At 43.8% G+C, this 24,064-nt stretch overlaps 1 protein-coding gene and 1 pseudogene across 1 annotated transcript; one reads left to right on the top strand and one right to left on the bottom strand.

Moving 5' to 3' along the window:
• The window catches only part of LOC140185006 (uncharacterized), a 686,808-nt pseudogene that overhangs the window by 433,337 nt on the left and 229,407 nt on the right, over positions 1 to 24,064 (bottom strand).
• Positions 18,200 to 22,462, top strand: LOC140185473 (probable G-protein coupled receptor 139). The gene is made up of 2 exons (XM_072238809.1): positions 18,200 to 18,347; positions 21,555 to 22,462. Exons 1-2 carry the CDS (start codon positions 18,200 to 18,202, stop codon positions 22,460 to 22,462), a joined length of 1,056 nt encoding a protein of 351 aa, XP_072094910.1.

Consider the following 24,064-nt stretch of genomic DNA (forward strand, 5'->3'; position numbering starts at 1 on the left):
ATTTTAACCCCTTGTGTCCCATTCTTTCTGATTTTACTGTTCAATATCCTGACGGTCAGGCGGATTCTAGCGGCCAGTCGAGCCCGCAGGGGGCTCCGGGGACAAAAGAGTGGAGAGAATGACAAGGACCGGGAGATGGAGAACCGACGCAAATCCATTGTTTTGCTCTTCAGCATAACCGGTAGTTTCATACTGTTGTGGGGAACACGGGTGATATTTTCTGTCTAAAAACGGATTTCAATGGCTTTTTTTGGTTCTGTCACGGATCCCCGTTACATCACCGGACACACAGCGGACATGCTGCAGGTTCTCAGTCCCTGCACCAACACGTGTATTTACGCCGTGACTCAGAGCAAATTCCGAGAGGAACTAAAGAATGCGGTGAAATACCCAATGAATCGGATTTTTAAATTCATAAAACGTGAGAACTAAATACTGTAAAGTATTACAATTCAGCTGCCTTCATGCTCCCTATTCTCTCCCCCCAGTTGTTGGTAAATGGAAATAATGTGATAAACAGACTGACAGAATAAACACGAGAGATTCTGCATTCGCTCAAAATACAAAGCAACACGCACAAAATCAGATCCTGATGAAGGGTCTCGCCACGAAACGTCGACTGTTTACTCTGTTCCTCACACAGTAAGCTGGAGGAACTCAGCAGGCCAGGCAGCAGCGATGGAGAAGAGTAGAATGTCAACTCCTTTATGACGAGTCCGCTGATCAGAGTCCTGTTAACTGTTTACTATTTTCCATCTTGTGTGTGTTGCTTTAGAGTGAAATAAATCTGTTTACTGCTGATCACTGGCCTCACCAGAGAAATCTCTTTTGCGCCTCACGTCCCGTCCTGTTAAATTGAGGCTTGGGGCGAACCTGCTGCCCGGTTCTGACAAAACCGCCTGATCGTGGAGTATATTTTCGTCTCTATCAACCACTCCTGCTCCCATTATAACATTTCCATTCCTTCACCCTGTTATTTTCCTGTTTTACAATTGAAGACAAAGTCCCGTCACCGTCACTTGTCTCTCTGTGAGAGATAGAGAGATGGAGAAAGTGAGCGCGAGCAGGAGGGAGCGCGAGGACTGAGGGCGCGGACGCGAGAGAGAATGAGACATCGCGAGGAAAGGGCGCGCGGGAGAGCGCGTGAGGGAGAGGGCGCGAGGGAGAGCACGTGAGGGAGAGGGCGCGAGGGAGAGGGCGCGAGGGAGAGCACGTGAGAGAGAGGGCGCGAGGAAGATGTGGCGAGAGTGAGCGCGAGGGAATGGGCGTGTGGGAGAGGCAGAGGAAATAGAATGAGAGAGAGAGAGAGAGAAGGGGGGGGAGAGAGAGAGGGGAGAGAGGGAGAGAGAGAGAGGGAGTGGGGGGGGGGGAGAGAGAGTGTGAGAGAGAGAGGGGGGGAGAGGGAGAGGGAGAGTGAGATGGAAAACAACGGTGTGACATTCATTGCCGGATTTGTGGTTCCGCTCTATCACTGCGATTGGCTTCTTTAGAGGATGATAAGCATTATTTTTAATTATATACAGCTACTACTTTAGACATTAGTTATTTTGTTAGTTCTAAAATTTAAAATCCGACGTGTTTTAACAAATTGCGAGTTTCAATACGTGTGGAGTCTCCTTTGTTTGCGAATGCTTAAGTGAATTGCCTGAGCTGAATCAAAGAAGAATACAATGAATGAATTTTCAAACAATGTTCATTACAAACGGGTTATTAGAAAGCACATAAAGCACAGGATGGAAATCTATGAATCACATGTAGCAAACATTCCAGCGGGACCACAGACAGGAGTATGTGTGCAAATGAGTGAGATTGCAGGATGGTGTGTTACCCTAATCACTCCAGGGCCAAAGATGTTTCTGAGAATGTACAGGCCATTCTGAAAAGGCCCGGTGAGCAGCCAGAGGTTGTGCTCCTTATTAGAACTAACAACAGAGAGACAAGTTTTTGCAAAGAGAATGTAAGGAGTTGGGCAGAAAGTTAGGAAAATATGAACTCTCGGGTGGTGATTGCAGGATTCTTTCAGGTGTCACATGCTTGCGAGGTAAGATATGGTAAGTTGGTACACTTAAATGTGTGGCTAACAATCTGGTTCAGGAGACAGGGCATCAGGAACACAGATCATTGGTCCCTCTTCCAGGATAGGTGCGACTGGTGTCAGGAGGATGGGTTACAGTGAAGGGAACGTAATATTCTCACAGGGAAGCTTTCTGGAGACACCCTGATGATTTTTATCCTGTGGCATGTGGAGGGGGTGTTGGGATCCAGAGCGACAGCTCAGTAAGTAACATTGAGCAGAAAGTACAGATGAAGTCGAGGAACCCTAAAGGGAAGTCAAGATGGGCACGTTAATGAGCACAGTGGCACCGGAGGGCAGAAGTGAGTTTATTTCAGAGCAGGATGTAGAACAGTGAAATCAGATGTACGTAGCGCCTGGATTAGTACATGGCACCGTGCTTCATCCGTTGCACAGGTCTGGTTGGGAGAAAGGCAGGACTGGTATCGAAACACTCCAGGATTCATGTGATTCAGACAGTGCAGAGGGAGGTAAATGAGGGTGGGGAGCTGCGTTGCTGATCAGGCACAACGTCACAAGATGGAGGTCATCCCGGAGACTCACCCAGTAAATCAATGTGTGTAGAACTCAGGAATAAGAAAGGTGCGATCACTGTGACGGGATTATACAGCATGCCTACCGCATGAACACTGCACTCTCACACTGTAGAGGTACAGAATCAAAGCCACACTCGCACACTGTATCGGAGACTGATAGGTACAGAATGAACTCTACACTCTCACACTGTATCCAAGACTGACAAGTACACAATTTTCACCACACTCTCATACTGTAGCATAGACCGACGGGTACATAATGTACTCCACAGTCTCGCACTGTATCGGAGACTGACAGGTACAGAATGAACTCTGCACTCTCACACTGCAGCATAGACTGACAGGTACAAAATGAACTCCACACTCTCACACTGTAGCACAGACTGACAGGTACAGAATGAAATCGGCGCTCCCACTCTGTATCGGAGACCGACAGGTATGGAATGAACTCCACACTCTCACACTGCAGCAAAGACTGGCAGGTAGAGACTGAACTCTGCACTTTCACATTGTAGATTAGATTGACAAGTACAGAATGACTCCCACACGCTCACACTGTATCGGAGACTGATAGGTACAGAACGAACTCTGCACTCTCCCGCTGTAGCATAGAATAACTGGTACACAATGTACTCCACCGTCTCGCACTGTATCGGAGACTGACAGGTACAGAATGAACAGTGCACTCTCACACTGTAGCACAGACTGACAAAGACACAATGAACTCCACACTCTCACATTGCAGCACAGACTGACAGGTACAGAATGAACTCCACACACTCACACTGTATCGGAGACTACAGGTACCTAATGAGCTCCACACCCTCACACTCTAGCATAGACTGACAGGTACAGATTTATATCGACACTTTCACTCTGCATCGGAGACGAGCAAGTACAGAGTGAACTCCACACTCTCACAATGTATCCGAGACTGACAGGTACGGAATGACCTCCACACGCTCACAATGTAGCTTAGACTGCCAGGTACAGAATGAACCCCACACTCACACACTTTATCGGAGACTGGCAGGTACTGCACGAACTCTACACTGTCACACTGTAGCATCGACTGACAGGTACACGATGAACTCCACAGTTTCGCACTGTATCGCAGACTGACAGGTACAGAATGAATACTGTACTCTCACACTGCAGCACAGACTGACAAGTACAGAATGAGCCCCACACTCTCATAATGCAGCACAGACTGACAGGTACAGAATGAATCCCACGCTCTCACACTGTAGCATTTACTGACAGGTACAGAATGAATCCCACGCTCTCACACTGTAGCATTTACTGACGGGAACAGAATGAACCCCACACTCTCACACTGTAGCATTTACTAACGGTACAGAATGAACCCCACACTCTCACACTGTAGCATTTACTAACAGGTACAGAATGAACCCCACATTCGCAGAATCAGGATCGGAATCAGGGTATTTATCACTGGCGTGTGACGTGCGGTTTGTTCAATTAGTAACAACAATTGAACGTAATGCATAATAAAGAAGAAATAGTAATAATAAGGAATATGAGAATAATTATAGTAAATAAAAAAAGAAAATCAATTACAGTATACGTATATTCAATAGATTTAAAAACATGCTAACTTAGAGATACAGTGTTTTAAAAGAACTTGAAGTATTGTGCAAAGATTCATTGTCCGTTGAGGAATCGAATGGTAGAGGGGAAGAATCTGTTCCTTAATCGTTGACTGTGTGTCGTCAGGCTTCTGTACCTCTTACCTGATGGTAGCAGTGGGAAAGGGGCATACCCTGGGTGTTGGAGGTCCTTAATGAAGGACGCTGCCTTTCTGAGATACTCTTCCTAAAAATGTACTGGCTGCTTTGTGGGCTAGTACCCGAGATGCAGCTGACTAGATTTGCAATGTTCTTCAGCTTTTTTTCGGTCCTGTGCAGTATCACAATGTACCACAGGCTAGGAGATACAGGAGGAACACCACAATCCTGCAATCTATGCATCTGTTTCTGGCTGTCTTTCTGCCTGCTTAACCTATATATTTGTCACTTTGCCTAGCGGTTTCTCTCTCCCTCGTTATCTTACTTCTTACATTTTATTTCATGGTTGTCTTTATCTCGTTCATTTCCAGCCACGCTTCACCTATTCATCCTCAATTTCCAGTTTTTTTTCTGTATTATTTAACCGTCTGCCCATTCCTCTGCATAGTAAATATTTCTTCTCAATTTCTTTTGAACTTTGACAGATTCATGATGCTCATACATCGGCAAACATCAGACTGTTACATCAGCAACATGACACACAAAATGCTGGAGGAACTCAGCAGAGTTCCTTGTTTTGACCCGGATTTCCAACATCTTCAGATTATCTTGTGTTTGTGCATTAGCAACGTGTTCATTTTACCGTTTCCACCCTGATCTCGGTCTCTCTATTGTATCTTTTTTCGATTCTCTGTTTGTGTATTTCAAATTGTATTGACTTCATTACGTACAGGCTTCATATACATGAGAAGTACAAATCTTTGTTTTTTTCTCTGTCTAAATTTGCAATGTGCAATTTATAGTGACTTACAATAAACACTATGTACAATAGGACAGTCACTATAACATAGAAATACATTTGTGCAATTGTTTCTGTGTGTGTGTGTATGTGTGTGTGTGTGTGACTGTGTGTGTGTGTGTGTGTGTGTGTGTGTGTGTGTGTGTGTGTGTGTCTGTGTGTGTGTGTCTGTGTCTGTGTGTGTGTGTCACCAGGAAGAAGCTGAAGGACTGAAGGACGGTTCAAAATGGGAAACTGCAGGGACAGAGGTAGGGATCGGTCAGTGTCGCTGGTTTCCGTTCAGAGATGAATAATTAGCCAACAAAAAGATGAAATCTGTAAGTGTAGCTGCTTCGTGACAAAGCTCAGTCTTTGAAAATAAATCTACCGGCCCATTTCCACCAGAGACAATGCTGAGGAAATGCCAAAGAATTTTGATGCATTTGTCTCCAATCGCCGCAATATTTACAATAGAGACAATGGTATTGAATTAAAGTGTTTGTTCAAAGGTCTGTAACTGAGAAAGTTGGTGAGGTGTATACCCGCGTCTCCGGAGACAGATCCTCTGTATAAATCAGGGCCGCGTGGAATGCATCAGCTGTCTGCCGGAGCTGGGAGTACAGGAGCAACACAGATCACAGCTGCTCACTGGAATGGTGTATCCAGTCATCTGGCGAATACAAGGCGTTTACTATCCATTTATTTCTGCCTTTGGAATTGCCGGTAAGCCGCAGAGTCAGCTGCCGTGGGTGGATGTTGAAGTTTAATCCCAATGACGTGATTGATTCTGCCGCTGGTTTAAACTCTCACATTCCTGTCCCGGTATTCCGCATTTCAGGAATGGAGTGGAAACACCGGGACTACAGATGCTGGGATTTCTATCTAAAAGCAAACCGCTGCAGGAAATCAGCCAATCAGCCACTTTCTGTGAGACTGAGCGGGTCAGGCAGCGTTCTTCCAGCGGTTTGTGTTTCATAATGAGATGCATTTGCAAATATTGTGTTTATACAGCCGGCCGAGCTTATGCCAATTGATCGTCTGCATTTGAATGTGAGTGATTGTCCACTTCGGAGCACCCATCAATCCAATGGATTTTTAGTAAATGTCTGCGATATGACTGAAGAGAAAGCAGATGATGGACAACACAGTGAAGTCGATGCTGTCAATTAACACAACCGACGCTTGCTTCATAGTTATCAATACTGTGAAATGTATTCTATTATATCTACACTTGACACCGTTACAGACATCTGACTCCGGCACCGAGTTCGCTGCTGGACGTTGAATTCCTCTCCCCTGCTTCCCTGTGATGGGTTCAGTGGGAGGCGTCATGTCTGTCTGTGAGGTTGTGTCAGTCTGCGCAGTATCTGTTCGAATCAGTCAATGTTCTGTTGTAAAGTCAGTGAGGTGGTAAATGCTGGAACAGGAAACAAACTCTGGGAATGCTGGAAACACTGAGCCCCAAGCAGCTTTTATGGGAAGAGAAACCAGTTAACACTCGTGTCCGGGGTCTCTCTCAGAACAATCCTGCGGAGAGATACTTTAACTGTTTCCCACATATTCTGTTTCGCCTGGGTGAGTGTTTCCAGCATTTCCTGTTTTCGTTCCGTCCTTCGGCTGTTCTGTCCCTGACCAGGATCGCCATGGAAGTTGTTGATGGTTTAACGGAAGAATCCCGCCATCAGCGTCCGGTTTTATTCATTTCATCAGGAGGAGACGCGGAAAGGGCCGGCAGAAAATGTTCCATCCAGTATTGACCCTGAGGAGGTAGTTACCCAGTTTTATCTTTCCGCTGTCTCTTCACATTTCGCTCATCAGTAAGGAATCTGTATTCAGACCATATTGACATTATTTTACAGTATGAACTCCTTCTCTCTCTCCGCCAGCTCTATGCCCTCTCTCAATCTTCCCACCGCTAAATGCAACAACAAAGTGGAAATATTAGGGGATCCCCTCAGACTGCCGCATTGGCTTCTGCTCAGTATTTTCTCAACTTGCTTTTCCTGTCTCTCTTCCAGCGAACGTGGTAGCGATTGTGATCCTGTCCCGGGGAAAGTGTGGTCTCGCCAAATGTGTCACTCGCTACCTGGTCGGAATGGCAGCGGCCGATCTCCTGGTCGTTATCTCCCATCCGCTGCTGAGCTGGACTGCTCCGATTTATTTTCCCCGATCGATCCTGTTCATCACTCCTGTGTGCAGAGTCATTCTATGGTTGATGAATGCGAGCACTGCCACCTCAGTCTGGCTGACTGTCGCTTTCACCGTCGATCGATTTGTGGCTATTTGTTGTGAGAAGCTGAAAACAAAATATTGCACCGGGAGAACGGCGGCTGTGGTTACCGGGACAGTCAGTGTGCTGGCCGGTTGGGAGACTGTCCCCTCCGGCTTTGTATACGGACCTGGACAAATAATTGATGGTGTTCCCAGGGGTTGTGTTCCTACACCGAGCTTCGCAAACTCTGCCTCATGGGCGGCATTTGAAATGTTTCACCTAATTTTAACCCCTTGTGTCCCATTCTTTCTGATTTTGCTGTTCAATATCCTGACGGTCAGGCGGATTCTAGCGGCCAGTCGAGCCCGCAGGGGGCTCCGGGGACAAAAGAGTGGAGAGAATGACAAGGACCGGGAGATGGAGAACCGACGCAAATCCATTGTTTTGCTCTTCAGCATAACCGGTAGTTTCATATCGTTGTGGGGAACAGGGGTGGTATTTTCCATCTATCAACGGATTTCAATGTCTTTTTTCGGTTCTGTCACGGATCCCCGTTACATCACGGGACAGACAGCGGATATGCTGCAGGTTCTCAGTTCCTGCACCAACACGTGTATTTACGCCCTGACTCAGAGCAAATTCCGAGAGGAAATGAAGAATGCGGTGAAATACCCATTGAATTGGATTTTGAAACTCATTAAACATTAGAAATAAATGTTGTAAAATATGACAAGTCAGCTGCCTTCATGCTCCCTATTCTATCCCCCGACTTGTGGGTAAATGGAAACAATGTGATGAGCAGAGTAACAAAACAAACACGAGAGAATCTGCATTCGCTCGAAATACAAAACAACACACACAAAATCAGATCCTGATGAAGGGTCTCGCCACGAAACGTCGACTGTTTACTCTTTTCCTCACACAGAAAGTTGGAGGAACTCAGCAGGCCAGGCAGCAGCGATGGAGAAGAATAAACTGTCAGCGCTTCGCGTCAAGATCCTTCACCAGAGTCTTGTCAACTGTTTACTCTTTCCCTGTTTTGTGCGAAGGAGAGAGCAAATGAGACATCGCGAGGAAAGGGCGCGCACGACAGCACGTGAGGGAGAGGGCGCCACGGAGACGACGCTAGAGTGACCGTGACGGAGAGCGCGCCACGGAGACGACGCTAGAGTGACCGTGACGGAGAGGGCGCCACGGAGACGACGCTAGAGTGACCGTGAGGGAGAGGGCTCCACGGAGACGACGCTAGAGTGGCCGTGAGGGAGAGGGCGCCACGGAGACGACGCTAGAGTGACCGTGAGGGAGAGGGCCCGAGGGAGATGTCGTGAGAGTGAGCGCGAGGGAATGGGCGTTTGGTAGAGGCAGAGAAAATAGAATGAGAGAGAGAGCGAGAGAGAGAGAGAGAGAGAGAGACCGAGAGAGGGAGAGGGAGAGGAAGAGGGTGAGGAAGAGGGAGATAGACAGACAGATAGATAAATAGATAGATAGATAGATAGATAGATAGATAGATAGATAGAAAACAGTCTGTGTGGCATTGCCGGATCTGTGGTTCCACTCTATCACTGAGATCGGCTGGTTTAGTGGATGATAAGTATTATTTTGAATTATGTACAGCTACTACTGTAGACATTAGTTTTTTTTTTGTTCTGTATTAAAATACTATGAGTTCTAACAAATTGCCTGGTTTAAACACGTGTGCAGTCTCCTTTGTTTGCGAATGCATAAGTAAATTGCCTGAGCTGAATCAAAGAAGAATACAATAAATGATTTTTAAAATAATGTTCATTACAAACAGGCGATGAGAAAGCACCTAAACACATGGGATGGAAAGGTATGAATCAGATGTAGCAAACATTTTAGCGGGGAACACAGACAGGAGTATCTGTGGAAATGAGTGAGACTGCAGGGTGGTGCGTTACCCTCATCAGACCATGACCAAGGATGTCTCTGAGACAGTTCGGGCCATTCTGAAAGGGCAGGGTGAGCAGTCGGAGGTTGTGATTCTTATTAGAACTAATAACAGAGAGACAATGTTTTGCAAAGAGAATTAAGGGAGTTGGGCAGAAAGTTAGGAAATAGGAACTCTTGCGTGGTGATTACAGGATTCCTTCAGATGCCACATGCTTGCGATATAAGATATACTAAGTTGGTACACTTAAATATGTGGCTAATTATCTGGTGCAGGAGGGAGAGCATCAGGAAATAAGATCATTGGTCCCTCTTCCAGGATAAGCGGGACTGGTGTCAGGAGGATGGGTTACAGTGAAGGGGATGTAATATTCTCACAGGGAAGCTTGCAGGAGACACGATGATGATTTTTATCATGTGGCATATGGAGGGGGTGTTGGGATCCAGAGCTACAGGTCAGTAAGTTGCAATGAGCGGAAGGTTGAGATGAGGTCGAGAAACCCTAACAGGAAGTCAAGATACGGCCAGGCTGATGAGCACAGTGGCACCGGAGGGCAGGAGTGCGTTTATTTCAGAGCAGGGTGTACAACAGTGAAAGCGGATGTACTGAGAGCCTGGATTAGTACATGTCACCGTGATTCATCCATTACAGAGATCTGGTCGAGAGAAGAGCAGCACTGGTATCGAAACATTCCAGGATTCATGTGATTCAGACAGTGCAGAGGGAGGTAAATGAGGGTGGGGAGCTATGTTGCTGATCAGGCACAATGTCACAAGGTTGAGGTTATCCCGAAGGCTCATCCAGTCAGACAATGCGGGTGGAACTGAGGAATAAGAAAGATGCAATCACTGTGATGGGATTATAGTGCGGGCCTCCTGATAGACAGTAAGAGAGAGGGACAGATATGTCAGCAGGTTATGGGCTGATGTGAAAACAACAGAGTAGCTGTAGTTGGTAAATAGTCTCCCCAGAATGACTGAGACTTCCTTACTGCCTGATACTTAGATGAGCATTATTTGTTCGTTGTGCTCAGGGACGTTTCCGGAGAGAGTATGAAGATGATCCACCAGGGAGGGGACATACTTGACATTGTATTGGTCAATGAGCCTAGCGAGATGTCTGGAACTCCACTGGGAAAGATCTAAGGATTATAATTCTGAAGGGTTTCAGCCAGTTATTGATTAAGGATGAGACTGGACCTGAAGGTGGATGAATGTCAGTTTGTGGAAGAATTGGGCAGGTGTCATAGAGAGTAGTCTGGGAGCTGATGTTACTGGTTGTTACTGCATGGAGCTGATGTTAGCTGTTGTCTGACATGTGAGAGTCACGTACAGCCCAGCCGGTCAGAATTTATTAGTTCCCTATCCCTGTGAGGAGGGTAGAGAGGGACAGGGATGGTCAGGAACTTAGGGTGATGAGGAATATTGTATTTGTTTAAAAATGTAAGAGGAGTCATGTGCAAGGACGAGGATGATGAAATTGGACAGGGTCTTGGAGGAACATACAGGGAGCAAGAAAGAAGTCACACAGTGAATCAGGAGAGTGAAGAGTGACCAGGAAACGTCCTCATTCAGGAGGATCAATGGGAATCCAAAGGCATCTCATGCATACACAGAAAGAACAGTGGAGTGGGTAGAGGGCAGGACCACTCAAGGACAAAGGTGGGAGTTTACACCCGGAGGCAGAGTTAGCATGTGAGGTAGTAAATGAACACTGGTGTTCACTCAGTGTACAAGGAGGAAAGCGTGATGAGAAAGGCGGTATGCTGATATTCTCCAGCGTGTTGATACTAAAGAGGAGGTGCTGTTGGGCATCTCAGACCATTTAGTTGGGTAAGTCCTTTGGGGGATTTAGACCATTGGGGGGCACAGACCACATGCAGTTAAATGTGATGTTTAAACTGCCGGCACCGTACTGTAAGAACAGAAATCTTAACAACATCTGACCCGTACTGTAAGGGAACGGAATGGTCTATCTCTGGTATAAGCATATCCTGCACATGTGACTGCACAAGAATAATCAACATTTGACTACAGGGACAGTGAACTTCACAATATCTAGAGCTTCACTACCAGGACACAGAACAATAAAACTCACAGCACTGTGCAGTGAGCACACGCTCCTGTACACACCCAGCACTGTACTCCACCGTTAAACACTTCAAGGACAGGGAACTGTACAAACGTGATATTGGACTGCAATTCATGAACACTATCTATCCCCTCAATCCCACCGGACATCTCTCAGGATGTAACAGAGAGTTGACAAAGGAGAACCTTGAATGATGTGTGCTTCAATTTGCAAAGGTTTTTGAAATGCTGCTGGCAGAAAGAGGAACAGAAACGTAGGCAGGTTCTGTAAAGTTGGAAAGAGTAGTGTGTGGCTGTAATTTCCCCAACATTTACTCAGATTGTATTAGTGTAGAGGCTCCGAGGAGTGGAATTTGTTGGCATCCTGGAAATACGTACCAGCATTTACAGCCTATACTATGTCAGCTTGTGCAGATTCAGCATGTCATCTATGAAGTTGATAATGTTCTCTAGATATTTAGTGGAGAATAGCCTGACTGGTCTGGTTTAGAAACACCGATGCCCTTGAATGCAATAATTGAAATGCTGTGGATGCAGCCAGTCCATCACAGGTAAAGCCCTCCTCACCACTGAACACATCTACAAGGAGCGCTGTCACAGGAAAGCTGCATCCACATTCAAGGACCCATCATCCAGGCGATGCTCTCTTCTCCATGCTGCCATCAAGAAGGAGTTACAGGAGCCTCAGGTCCCACAGCACCAGGTTCAGGAATAGCTATTAAACCCCAACGATCAGGCTTTGGAAGCAGAGGGGATAATGTCAGTCAACACAACAATGAACTCGCTCTCAGCGAATTCACAGCTCATGTTCTTGATAGTTACTGCATATTTATCATCCGTTTTGCTTTGTTTTTTGTTTACATATACAATTTAGTCTCTTTGTTGTCTGTTCTACATTGGTGACTTGCCAGTCTCTGATGTGTGCAGTTTTTCATTGATTCCTTCTCGTATCTTTGTATTTACTGTGCATGCCCGCAACAAAATGTATATGTTGACATTTGTACTTTAACAATACATTTACTTTCAACATTGAACTTCACAGAAAGTATCTTGTGAGGATAGGTGGAGTAAGATAGGGCTTTTCTCTTTGGCAGGAAGCAGGATGAGAGGGGACTTGTTGGAGGTATACAAAATGACAGGAGGCATCAAATGAGTGGAAATCCAGAGCATGTTTCCCAAAGGGCATCTCGCTAAAACAAGGAGGCCCAATTTTAAGGCGATTTGGAGAAAAGTGTGTGTGTGTGTTTGGGGGGGGGGGCGTTGGCGGGTGGGTTGTGCGGATGACTGAGGATAACTTTTAAGCACAGAAAATGTGTGGAGTTTACTGCTAGGGATGGTGGTAAAGGCAGATGCATTAGGGACACTGAACAGTCCTTGCACTGGGCATGACCCTTGCAATTGATGAATTTCAGTGGGAGACCATTTTGATAACAGTCATCCTCAAAGATGGATACAATCTTGGAGGATTTTGCTAAACTAAGGGCAGCTAATGATCACATACCACCTTGTACTTCCTGCTCACCTTCTACTGCCTTCTTATCCTGACTGATGGAATGAAGGGATAGGTAAATAGGGGGAAACAGCGGAGAATGATTAAATTATACTCAACCACCATGTAGGCGCCTTAGCTTACTGTTTTGGACAGTCAAAAAGAAACTTTACCCAGCAACCAGTGACGTACTAGACATTGTTCTCTAAAGATTGGCAAAGGCTCAAATAAGGAGCAATCTGATCTTGGAGAAGCAGCTCAAGGTATAGCTAAATATGGGAGGGATGAGGTAACGCCTAGAATGTTCTGGAGAAAGGGGGGAGGTTCCGAACGAGGAGCTGATGGGCTAGTTTTGGCTTAAGATAATTATAACTAACTTACCAATGATTATCTTACATCTAGTTGTATTTTAGCATGTGATTGAAATGATTCTAATATTGTCTAAACTTGTAATCGTAAGATTTCCTGCTACCTGATCAATGTTATAAATTGTGGAGAATTGTGTAATTCGGGGGCAGTTTCTGGACTGGTTCCTTTGGGAGATCAGTCTGTAACTTCCCCCATAGCATGCTATGAGTGCAGAATAAAGTTTTGAAAAGAATTACGTGTGTCAGTGTATTTGTAGTACAATTCCTATTGCATCGGGTCCGATCTAGTACGACAGTATGATTGTCGCCATTTTGACACGCGCGCGCGCGTGTGTGTGTGTGTGTGCGTGTGTGTGTGTGTGTGTGTGTGTGTGTGTGTGCGTGTGTGTGTGTGTGTGTGTGTGTGTGAGAGAGAGAGAGAGAGAGAGAGAGAGAGAGAGTTTTCCCGTGCTTGAAAGAATGTGACAGAGAATCTGAGAGTTCCCATTTGGATTCAGGAATGTTTCCAGTAACTGGTGTGTCTCGAAAGAGGGGTCACAGTGATGGGACGAATATTCAGATCAGAACAAAATAATTTACGCAGCAGGTAGTGAACCTTGGGAGCTCACATCCCACTCTTGTGTTTGAGAGAGACATTTACAAATTTAAATGTGCAATTTAAAATGAACAAAGTAAATGTATTGCCAAAGTATATCTATGTCACCATGCGCAATCCTGAGATTCATTGTTTGAGGCAAACTCGGTAAATCCAAGAATCAAGACTGAATCAATTAAAGACCTAACCCAAGATCATGGACATAAAATCAATGTGCAAAAGAGAACAAACTATGCAAATACAATATTAAAAAAAAGGAAATAATAAATAAATAATAATAAATATTAAGAAGAAGAGAGAGAAAAAAAATAATAAAAAAATAAATAAATAAATAGATAAATAAATAAATTACAGTATACATATATTTAACAGATTAAAAATATACAAAAACTGAAATACTGTATATTAAATAAGTAAGGTAGTGTCCAAGGGTTAAATGTTCATTTAGGAATCGGATGGCAGAGGCGAAAAAGCTGTTTCTTCATCGCTGAACGTGTGCCTTCAGGCTTCTGTGCCACCTACCTGATGGTAACAGTGAGAAAAGTTCATGTCCTGGATGCTGGAGATCCTTAATAATGGACGATGCCTTTCTAAGACACCTCTCCCTGAAAATGTTCTGGATACTTTATAGGCTAGTACCCAAGATGGAGCTGACTACATTTACAACTATCTGCAGTTTCTTTTGGTCCTGTGCAGTAGCACGCCCCCCCCCCCCCACTCCCACCCGCATACCAGACTGTGACGCTCACGGTCAGAGTGCTCTCCATTATACACCTATAGAAGTTTTTAAGCCTATTTGTTGACGTGCCAATTCTCGAGTTTGTTCGTCTATAAATACTTCAATAATTAATGCAATATGAATTTTGACCTCTAGATGATGCACCCCTAAAAAATCTATATAGCCAAGGTGAAAGAATATTAGAAAAGGATTTGAAAAAATTCTACTGTGAAACCATTCGAACCAGGTGCTTTACCTGAATTCATCGAAAAAATAGATAAAGATCCCACAGAATGTGTACAATATAGGCCTATAACTTTGCTGAATGTAGATTCCAAATTTTTTTCTAAAATATTAGCGGCCAGATTGGAAAAAGTATTGTCTCAAATTATTTATGTTGATCAGACGGGTTATATTAAAAATCGTTGTCTTTTTTTAATATTAGGAGATTAATGAATATTGTTTTTACTCCTTCACCTTGAACTCCAGAACGTGTCATTTCACTAGGTGCTGAGAAAGCGTTTGACAGGGTTGAATGGACGCATTTATTTAGTTCGACGTTTATATCTTGGACTAAATTAATATACTTTACCCCTTCGGCGTCGGTATTTACCAATAATCAGAGATCTCCTATTTTTCAGTTGTTTGGCGGCAGCAGGCAAGGTTATCCTCTTAGTCCATTGCTGTTTGATATTGCTTTAGAACCCTTGGCCATTGCTATTCGTGAATCAACTATTATATTTGTTGTCACTCGTGGGAATGAAACACCTAAGTTATCACTATACGCTGATGATTTATTACTATATATTTCTAACCCCGAAATTCCGGGCACTCCTATCCTTGCTTGATAAGTTTAGTAATTTTTCGGGCTCTAAATTGAACCTTAATAAAAGTGAACTTTTCCCTTTAAACATGCAGGTTCCAATTTATAGATGTTTACCATTCAGACTGCTTAATGATTATTTTACTGATCTGGGTGTTAAAATTACTAAGAAACATAAGGATTTATTTAAGCATAACTTTTTTTTACTTTGAATTGATCAAATTAATCACATTTTTATTAAATGGTCGCCATTGTTTCTCTCAATACTTGGTCGAATTAACGCTATTAAGATGATTCTCCTACCAAAACTTGTATACTTGTTTCAAGCATTACCAATTTTTATTTCTAGATCCTTCTCTGATACTTTGGATTCTAAAAATCTCTTCATATATATGGCAGAACAAAAATCCTAGATTAAGTAATAAATATTTACTGAAGTCTAAAGAGGGCGGTGGTTTGGCTTTACCAAATTTTAGATTTTACTATTGGGCAATTAATATCCGATATTTAATATTTTGGACACAGGATTTGGATATAACTTTACGCCCGCAATGGGTAAACCTGGAATGTAAATCTCTCCAAGGGTTTTCTTTGACTTCCATTTTAAGGACTTCTTCACCATTTGTTAGTTCTAAATTAAATAAACAAATGGTTAATCCAATAATTAAACACAAAATACAAATAAGGTTTCAATTTCGTAATTTTTTTTGGCTTGACCCAATTTATTTCATCAAGCCCTATTACGTCTAATTTTTTCTTTCAACCTTCTATTATAGATCAAGCTTTTTCGGTATGGAAAATGAAGGGTATATTTAGCTTTCGTGATCTATTTTGGAAAACTGTTTCATATCGTTTGAACAGTTATCTAATAAATATAATTTGCCTAGATCTCACTTTTTCAGATAATTACAAATTAGAAACCTTTTAAATATTAATTTACCCACATTTCCAACTTCACATCCAATTGATATTATGGAAAAATTCCAAGTTTAAATCCTTTTCAGAAGGGTTTAATAGCATTCATTTATCATTTGAATTTGAAAATAAATTCAGGTATATCTGACAAAATTAAGACTGAATGGGAAGGAGAACTCCAACTTCCTTTACCTATAGAAAAATGGGGGGAACATTTCAATTAGTTAACACGTCCTCTTCATGTGCTAAACATACATTGATACAATTTAAGGTGGTACATAGGGCACATAAGTCTAAAGACAAATTAACTCGTTTCTATGCAGGTATAAGCCCAATTTGTGATCGATGCCATTATGAAGTTGCTTCCTTGACTCATATGTTTTGGTCTTGCCCTTTCTTACATAAATATGGGAAAGATATCTTTGATATTATTTCTACTGTTTTGCATATTAATTTACAACCACACCCTGTTTCTGCAATATTTGGGTTACCAATGATGGATGATAGTTACTTCTCCCCTTCATCCTGTCGAATGATTGTTTTTTTTTAACATTAATGGCTAGAAGATGTATCTTATTGAACTGGAAAGAGGTCAATCCCCCTACTACATTTCAATGGTTTTCTCAAACTACATCTTGTTTAAATTTAGAGAAAATTAGAAGTGGCACCTTCGACCCTTCCATTAAATTTGAAGAAACTTGGAGACCATTTATTCAACATTTCCATATGATATAATTTGACCTTCTCGAATCCTTTTTTTTTTAACTTATAATACACGTATAGAGGAGTGGAGTTAACGACATTAATGATTTTATCTAATGTAATATGTTAGCCTGTCTTTTATTTTTCTATAGTCCTGTTTTCAGTTTTATTTAGTTTAGGTTAATATTGCTTAGTTTAATTAATATGTCTTTTTTTTTCTTTTCTAATTTGTTTTTTTTTAGATTTTTTCTCATTTATCCTTCTACCATGTTTAATTATATTTAGAGTCTGGGAAACTTTATACATCTGTATTATTACCAATGCAATATTTGCAATGCCAATTATTAATAATGTCATCCCAATCTCTGTTTATTAATAGTGTTGCTATGTTTATAATTTTGAAAATTAATAAAAAGATTGGAAAATAAATTTTGAACTCTGTTCTTGCTTTTTTTTAAATGGCGTCAGCCATTTTGTGAACAGTTTTGTGAACAGTTGTGAACAGATACATGGATGGGAGGTGTATGGAGGGATATGGTCCGTGTGCAGGTCAGTGGGACTAGGCAGAAAATGGTTCGGCACAGCCAAGAAGGGCCAAAGGGCCTGTTTCTGTGCTGTAGTTTCTATGGTTTCTATGGTTTCTATAAGTTTGAAATGATTCTTGCTCTGGGATTATCTCATGAGCAGGTGGTGGTGTCTGCTGATTTGGAGCTGTTACAAGTCTCAAGGTTGTTTCATTTGTACATGCATTAATAATAAATGCAGTTTGAATCTTGACCTCAGCTCTTGCTTCTTGATGGTTGAGGTAGACATTTTGTGAAGTGCTTGAAATGAGAGTTCGAGGGCACCTGCAGTTTTCGGAGACAGATGGGAAGGTTCTAAACCAAGGGGGATGAACTGAATTGGATACGGACACGAGTATATACGGGCAGGGTCAAGCAGAGACGATGGATCTACCCCCCCCCCCCCCCACACACACACAGAAACACACTGACACACACTGAGACACACACACACACACACACACACACACTCACACACACACACACAGAAACAAAGACAGACAAATGCACAGAGACACGGACACACACATACGCACACAACCACACTTCCTTATCTCCGTTTCCAGCTCTCTGCCGTGTTCTTTGACACATACGGGGTGATAGGATTAGACTGCTGAGTTTGATGACCATGCGTTATGGTTAGGGATAGGTCCTGAACGCGCCCACAGATGTTCTGATTATGACTAAGTCACTGAAGATATTAGAGGGTTGCGTGGACGTGAAAGTGTTTATTCATCACCACAGACATTTTCTTGGAGACCCTCTCGGTAGAGTCCCCCGAACACAAACTGCATTGCGAATTTATAATCTTGAGGAGAATGGTAACAGTAGGTGATTCAATACTATTTCAAAAGCTACAATGACATAATTTACTTCAATATTCTGTGTTTGACAAATGGTTCCTTTGAAGTACATATTTACAGTAAAAGCACATTTAATTGTTAAGACACCTCAGAGGGTTCAGTTACCTTTGTTGGGACAAACTAACTCCCACAAATGTCTAAATAGTAATTCAGAAAATTAAACACAAACTGTCACCGCGGGTATTGCAGCTGTCTGAGGTAATCGGCTTGTAAATACTGTAATGTGAAACCCTTTATTTTTAAATCTGTTGAATCTGTCCCTGTGGAGTAGCTAAATGGCATTAAAACCACAGGCATGTGCTGCCTTAACATTTCACTCAGAGACACCGCGCAGGGGGACAAGTCACTGGACAGAGACAATATCTGCAATGTTGGATAGGTACGAGCGTGTGGCGAAAATGTTGTACGTGTTCATTGCCGTCATTGGAGTTCCTGGTGAGTGAGCAGAGCAATTCATGTTTGGTATTTCTGAGTGTTAACCGGCGTGAACCTGTTTATGACAATTTTACAAGTTTCCCACTTGATGACCATTACAAAAATAATCGACAGAGATATCGATCCCGTCAGTTCAACACTCTCATGCTCAGTACGTATTGATAAGTGGAATTAAGCCTCTGTCTGTCTTTTAACTCACGGGATCGACTTGAACGATGTTCTTTCCTTTAATGACACCATGTCCAGATTTATCCCAGTGTAGGGGAGGGGAATCTCCCCGTAAAGGGTTGACTGCGGGGGGGGGGGGGTGGGATGGTTACATTGTGAAGTTCCCTCTATAGAACATAGAACATAGAATAGTACAGCACAGTACAGGCCCTTCGGCCCACAATGTTGTGCCGAACCTCAAACCCTGCCTCCCATATAACCCCCCCCCACCTTAAATTCCTCCATGTACCTGTCTAGTAGTCTCTTAAACTTCACTAGTGTATCCGCCTCCACCACTGACTCAGGCAGTGCATTCCACGCAAAAAACACTCTCTGAGTGAAAAACCTTCCTCTAATATCCCCCTTGAACTTCCCACCCCTTATCTTAAAGCCATGCCCTCTTGTATTGAGTAGTGGTGCTTTGGGGAAGAGGCGCTGGCTATCCACTCTATCTATTCCTCTTATTATCTTGCACACCTATATCATGTCTCCTCTCATCCTCCTTCTCTCCAAAGAGTAAAGCCCTAGCTCCCTTAATCTCTGATCATAATGCATACTCTCTAAACCAGGCAGCATCCTGGTAAATCTCCTCTGTACCCTTTCCAATGCTTCCACATCCTTCCTATAGTGAGGCGACCAGAACTGGACATAGTACTCCAAGAGTGGCCTAACCAGAATTTTATAGAGCTGCATCATTACATCGCGACTCTTAAACTCTATCCCTCGACTTATGAAATCTAACACCCCATAAGTTTTCTTAACTACCCTATCCACCTGTGAGGCAACTTTCCGGGATCTGTGGACATGTTCCCCCAGATCCCTCTGCTCTTCCACACTACCAAGTATCCTGCCATTTACTTTGTACTCTGCCTTGGAGTATGTCCTTTCAAAGTGTACCACCTCACACTTCTCCGGGTTGAAATCCATCTGCCACTTCTCGGTCCACTTCTGCATCCTATCAATGTCTCTCTGCAATCTTCGACAATCCTCTACGCTATCTACAACACCACCAACCTTTGTGTCGTCTGCAAACTTGCCAACCCACCCTTCTACCCCCACATCCAGGTCGTTAATAAAAATCACGAAAAGTAGAGGTCCCAGAACAGATCCTTGTGGACACCACTAGTCACAATCCTCCAATCTGAATGTACTCCCTCCACCACCACCCTCTGCCTTCTGCAGGCAAGCCAATTTTGAAGCCACCTGGCCAAACTTCCCTGGATCCCATGCCTTCTGACTTTCTGAATAAGCCTACCGTGTGGAAACTTGTCAAATATCTTACTAAAATCCATATAGATCACATCCACTGCACTACCCTCATCTATATGCCTGGTCACCTCCTCAAAGAACTCTATCAGGCTTGTTAGACACGATTTGCCCTTCACAAAGACATGCTGACTGTCCCTGATCAGACTATGATTCTCTAAATGCCCATAGATCCTATCTCTAAGTATCTTTTCCAACAGCTTTATCACCACAGACGTAAGGCTAACTGGTTTATAATTACCCGGACCACCCCTACTACCTTTTTTGAACAAGGGGACAACATTCGCCTCCCTCCAATCCCCCGGTACCATTCCCGTGGACAACGAGGACTTAAAGATCCCAGCCAGAGGCTAAGCGATCTCTTCCCTCGCCTCGTGGAGCAGCCTGGGGAATATTCCGTCAGGCCCCGGGGACTTATCCGTCCTAATGTATTTTAACAACTCCAACATCTCCTCTCCCTTAATATCAACATGCTCCAGAACATCAACCTCACTCATATTGTCCTCACCATCGTCAAGTTCCCTCTGATTGGTGAATACCGAATAAAAGTATTCATTGAGTATCTGAGATATTGATCAGAGAAAACCCCTAGTCCTGTATTTCACCTCTCCCTGTGGAGATCACAGTCGGATCCCGCTGACTGTTGGTTAATAATTGGGTCCGATCACTTGGATCAGAGTCCTTGGATCTGCTGACAAGAGTTATCAAATTGAACTGCGCTGTGGAATTAATCCTTAACGGACGCGCTCAGCCTCCGGTTACTAAGTTGTCGCTACTTTCCCCTGAGATCCGTCGTAAATCGGGGCAGCGTTTCGTCCTGAAGACGGTCTCGGCCCGCATCAAGAGTTTGTTCAATTCCATGGATGCCGCCTGCCCTGCTGAGTTGCACCAGCATTTTGTGCGTGTTACTCCCCTCTGTATCGCTTCTCGGCCCCCTCAGATGCTGAGTTTCCAGAGACCTGGTGAGTCACGGTTAAATCGGTGAAACCGGCCCCATCAGCGACTGGAATCGGGATCAGCACCGATTGTTCTTCTCCATGTCGCTCGTTCTTATCGCCGACGATTGCCGACTCATCATCTTATCTGCACACTGAAGAAGGCAGGTTAGAGACAGTGTGACCCGTGTCTATTGTTAGATTAGCAGCCGCTCACAGAGTCTAGCACTCCTGAGGTTCAGCTGAAACCCGATCCCGGGTCAATTCCCGGAAAATAAATTCAGTTATGCCCACTGTCTGCCCTCTCTCTCTGTCTCCCCCTCTCCAGTGAATTTAGTGGCGATTGTGATCCTGTCCCGGGGAAAGTGCGGCCTCTCTACCTGCACCACTCGCTACCTGGTGGCCATGGCAGCGGCCGATCTACTGACCATTGTCACCCAGGTCATTTTGTATCGAATTAATGTGTATTACTTCCCGTGGAGTTTTCTGAGCATCACCCCTGTGTGCAGTGTTATCGAAGTCCTGACGTTCACAGCCACAGACTGTTCTGTCTGGTTCACCGTCACTTTTACCTTTGATCGGTTTGTCGCCATTTGCTGCCAAAAGGTGAAAACAAAATATTGCACCGGGAAAACTGCGGCTGTGGTTCTGACAACAACCGGCGCAATGTGCTTTCTGAAACACGTCCCCCGGTACTTCACACTCGAACCCAGAGTGATCATCGGCGACGTACTGTGGTTCTGTGTGATGAAAGACAATTACTTCACCGACCCCGGGTGGGTGGGATATGACTGGTTCGATACGGTTTTAACTCCGTTCCTGCCTTTCGCTGGGATCCTGCTGCTCAACGCTCTGACAGTCAGGCACATTTTAGTGGCCAGTCGGGTCCGTAAGGGGCTGAAGGGTCAGAGCAAGGGGGAGAACCGCAGTGACCCGGAGATGGAGAGCAGGAGGAGGTCTGTGGTTTTACTCTTCAGCCTCTCCGGCAGCTTCATCCTCCTGTGGATGACATACGTTGTAAATTTCATTTATTATCAGGTCTCAGGAAAAGGATTCGATTTCAATGATTCTGAACGGATCTTTCAGCTCGTCGGGTTTTTGCTGAGGGATTTCAGCTGTTGCATCAACACATTTATTTACGCGGTGACTCAGTCAAAATTTAGGGAGCAGGTGATCAGCGCGGTGAAATATCCGGTCTCCTCGGTGCTTCAGTTGATTAATAAAGCCGCGTCCTGAGCACAAACCAGAGGCGGCCGCAGTGTCTCCAGTCCGGGCTGTGGCTCCTCACGATCACCGCCTGATCTCCCAGCTATTAATCCCCGGCGGATTGTTCCATCGACCGGCAGGTACGGGACATTAGGATAGTGTGTCGGGGGTGGGGGGGGGATAAGCAAAACATCGTTCTGGAGACTGATTACAGTCCTTCATTAGGCCCGCCAGATGTCAGTCACAGAACTACTGCAGAATGCGCACATCCATTAGTCTGTGGATATGTCCATCTAATCCGATTCCGCCTACCAACCTCACAGTCCGACGTTACAAGACGGCTGCGGTCTAGTCTGATGCTGGTTGGCTAATCCAATGACAATCACAACAGTCTCCGCCTTCCCATTTAATGATTGGCCAACGTGTTGAAGTAGCGCGGGCTTTGCATAAACGGCGATTGACACTCCAAATTAAAGTCGCATTTACGCGACTACGGAACTGAGGTGTGGTGTAGAGAATTGGGAAACAACGCTTACTAAAAGCTAAATTACCCCCCCAAATCCCCATAGATTGTACGTAATGAAACACAGTATCGCAAATTAAATTAAAGACACTCCCATAATTTGAGAAATTTTTCAAATGAAAGCTTTCAAACAACAAAGATTGTAGTGAAGCTGCATTTGATTTCCTTCTGCCTGATATGCTTCACCCTGAAATAGTATCTGTTCAACTGTTTCAAATGACAAAACCGACAAGACTCGGAATCATGTGTTCCAAAAAGATAGAAGAAATACTCAATCGTACAATACACAATTCTCAGTCGTTTCAATATAATTCCCCCCCCCTTATTGTTTTATCCCTTTTCCAATAGACCTAACTGTGATGTATTCTGCAAAGTTGTCTCCTCCCATGCCCATTATCCCAGCAGACCTGCAATTCTTACCACACCATCCCCTTAACTTCTGCTTTGCTTGGTGGAAGGTCTTTATCCACAGTTGAAATTTGAACAGCTTTTGTAACTAAAGCTCTAAGTGCAAGAATCCATAACAAGTGGACATAGAAACCAATACTCTGTATGAAATAATGTTTGATCAATTTCCAATAGTAAATCTGACTGACTGCTAGAGTAACCTGTTTTAAGACTCATCAAATTCGAAAAGGTATTGAACACTTTACATAGTCAAATTTCCTCCACCCACTGTAATTCTATTTTATATACTGATAAATGATTGGTAAGTTGTTTATTTATCGTTACCTGTAGTTCAGGCACAACAAACAGCTACATCAACATTCATAGTTGACCTATACTTTGATTCTTCTGTAAGAATGGTAACAGATCATGATAATTTTGCTTCATAAACTGAGAACCAACAGACTCTCAGGCATAACAGAATGCTTTGACTTTATTAAACTGTGTAACCTGAGACCAACTAGTCATAGGGAGAAGATGGTGTTTCAGAGAACGTGACAGTGAGCATTTGCGTAATCCAACAATCCCATTTTCCCAGCGTGATAAGATCCCAGCCTCCTAAAACTAAAAACACTCTTCCTGTGATGCTCCCAACAGTTCTCTTACACAACTGCAACAGGATGATCATTTCATTGTCCAGTCAACTTAATCCAGTGTGTTAA

The sequence above is a fragment of the Mobula birostris genome, chromosome 20 (genome assembly GCF_030028105.1).
Source record: "Mobula birostris isolate sMobBir1 chromosome 20, sMobBir1.hap1, whole genome shotgun sequence".
NCBI classification, from domain to species: domain Eukaryota; kingdom Metazoa; phylum Chordata; class Chondrichthyes; order Myliobatiformes; family Myliobatidae; genus Mobula; species Mobula birostris.